This window comes from Oncorhynchus kisutch, linkage group LG20, assembly GCF_002021735.2.
Source record: "Oncorhynchus kisutch isolate 150728-3 linkage group LG20, Okis_V2, whole genome shotgun sequence".
NCBI classification, from domain to species: domain Eukaryota; kingdom Metazoa; phylum Chordata; class Actinopteri; order Salmoniformes; family Salmonidae; genus Oncorhynchus; species Oncorhynchus kisutch.
In genome coordinates, this window is record NC_034193.2 from 52,551,158 (window position 1) to 52,553,034 (window position 1,877).

Genomic DNA, 1,877 nt, shown 5'->3' on the forward strand with positions numbered 1-1,877 from the left:
CATAACCCTAACCCTAACCATAACCCTAACTCTAGGTTAATGTTCATCCCCTGGCTCAACCCTAACCCTAACCATAACCCTAACCCTAACCCTAACTCTAGGTTAATGTTCATCCCCTGGCTCAACATTAACCATAACCCTAACCATAACCATAAACCTAACCCTACACTAAATGATGTAGTGTGGACAATTTGACTTGACAAAAGAAAGATAGAGGACTTATGTGCCTCCTCATGAGATTTATTTCCATTACTATCAAGCAATGAACATGACAAAATGAGTTAACCTCACGTTGCCTTCAAACAACACAATGCCAGATCATTTTAACATTGACAGTCCGACATCAAATTCAGACATTAGATTCAGACATCAGATTCCGACATCAAATTCAGACATCAGATTCAGACATCAGATTCAGCTCCAACTTCTCCCTCCCTTTAACACCTGTAGAGCTTGTTAACCCTCTGAACATCGATCGCAGACATCTCCAAGCTCTGTCCGATGGGCACAGTGGCGTCAGGAATAGGAGTGATCGTCTCCTTCCTATACACAGTGCTGAACGACCATCTATTATAATGCATGACGGAGGAGTAGTCATAGGGAATGTCCAGGTTGTTGGTGTCCTCTTTGTCGAAGTTGGGCTCCTCCCCGCGTTCAACATACTCCCAGTTGATCCTGATGTACTTGTCGCGGTCACTCCTGTTCTGTTCGTGGTAGAAACCCAGAGCGTGGAGCAGCTCGTGCTGTATGGTACCGTGGTAAACACACCCTCCTTTTTCGAGGGATACGAGCTGCTTACCTCCGGTTTTTCCAACCCATGAAGAACAGCCGGATCTGCTTTCGATGCTAAGGTAGTCCCTCTGGTTGCTACGTTGGACGAAGCGCACGCAGGTCTTGGCGTGGAAGGTGTTCATGGCGTACTTGATCTTCCCCTGGGAGTAAGAGTCAAAATCTGAGCTGAGCGTGTAAGGAACCTTGACGAGGTTCTCTGACTTCTTCCTCTCCCAGAGACATTTGTTGGACCACAAGCACCTGATGGCAGTCCTGGTTCTGGGGACCATGACGTCTCCTCCCATCAGCATCTCTGTGGTGCCATTGTTGGTCTCCAGGATCCTGGTGGTGATGTCCACCAGATCATCTGGGTCTTCTGTGAAGACCATCTCATCCTTCTCATCAAGCTGGAGAGGGTGGGCCTGTGTGAGTCCTAGGAAAAGGAGGAAGAAGGAGAGAGAAAGAAGGTAGGCCATTTTTCTTAGCAGTCGGAGAGACTGTTTGGGTGTCCTCTTTCGCTGTGGCTGTGGGGGACAGCCTGGCCAGCCGGATGCCTGACGAAGACCCAGATGACACAGGACACAACATTCTCAGAAGCCTCAACTCGTGACCAATCCAGCCTTGAACTGGCTGAACCTGCTGGTCATCACTCTCTGTACCCAAAGTAGCAAATGTTTCACTGTTCCCATTGTTCAGTTGAAAGTTGTATCAGTTTCATATCAACCAACGTCTGTACTGATGCATGTATGGGTCATTCAGAATGACTACGTAATCTTCAGACAGAGTAGTTAGCCGCTTCTATTCAAGTTGTTCAGGTAATGTAATGTATCTATACCAGAGCTGTAGGAGTTGTCCAGCTATGCTGCTACAGTCTTTATGATGCGCCACCACCAGACCAGACACACTCTCCCCACACATTCCTAAACCAGAAACTCTGATTGTAATTGCCCTACTCTGAGGCCGCTGTAGCCTGGTTGAGGCATTAAAGTCTTAGTGACTAGAAACATGGTAAAGGACAGACAATACTGTATAGTCCACAAGTGGTAACAATTTCATTTCATTCAATAATCTGGTTTACGTTAATATGGCGTTTTAAAGGCCTTATA

The 1,877-nt window shown here is 46.7% G+C and overlaps 1 protein-coding gene across 1 annotated transcript; it reads right to left on the reverse strand.

Moving 5' to 3' along the window:
- Positions 1–227: 227 nt before the first annotated feature.
- LOC109880555 (high choriolytic enzyme 1-like) lies at positions 228–1,349 on the reverse strand. The gene has a single exon (XM_020472752.2). The coding sequence runs from the start codon at positions 1,245–1,247 to the stop codon at positions 438–440; it is 810 nt and encodes a 269-aa protein (XP_020328341.2). The 5' UTR covers positions 1,248–1,349; the 3' UTR covers positions 228–437.
- Positions 1,350–1,877: the final 528 nt, after the last annotated feature.

Coding starts and splice junctions, on each gene's coding strand:
- LOC109880555 (XM_020472752.2), bottom strand. CDS start 1,247: ATGGCCTACCTTCTTTCTCTCTCCTTCTTCCTCCTTTTCCTAGGACTC.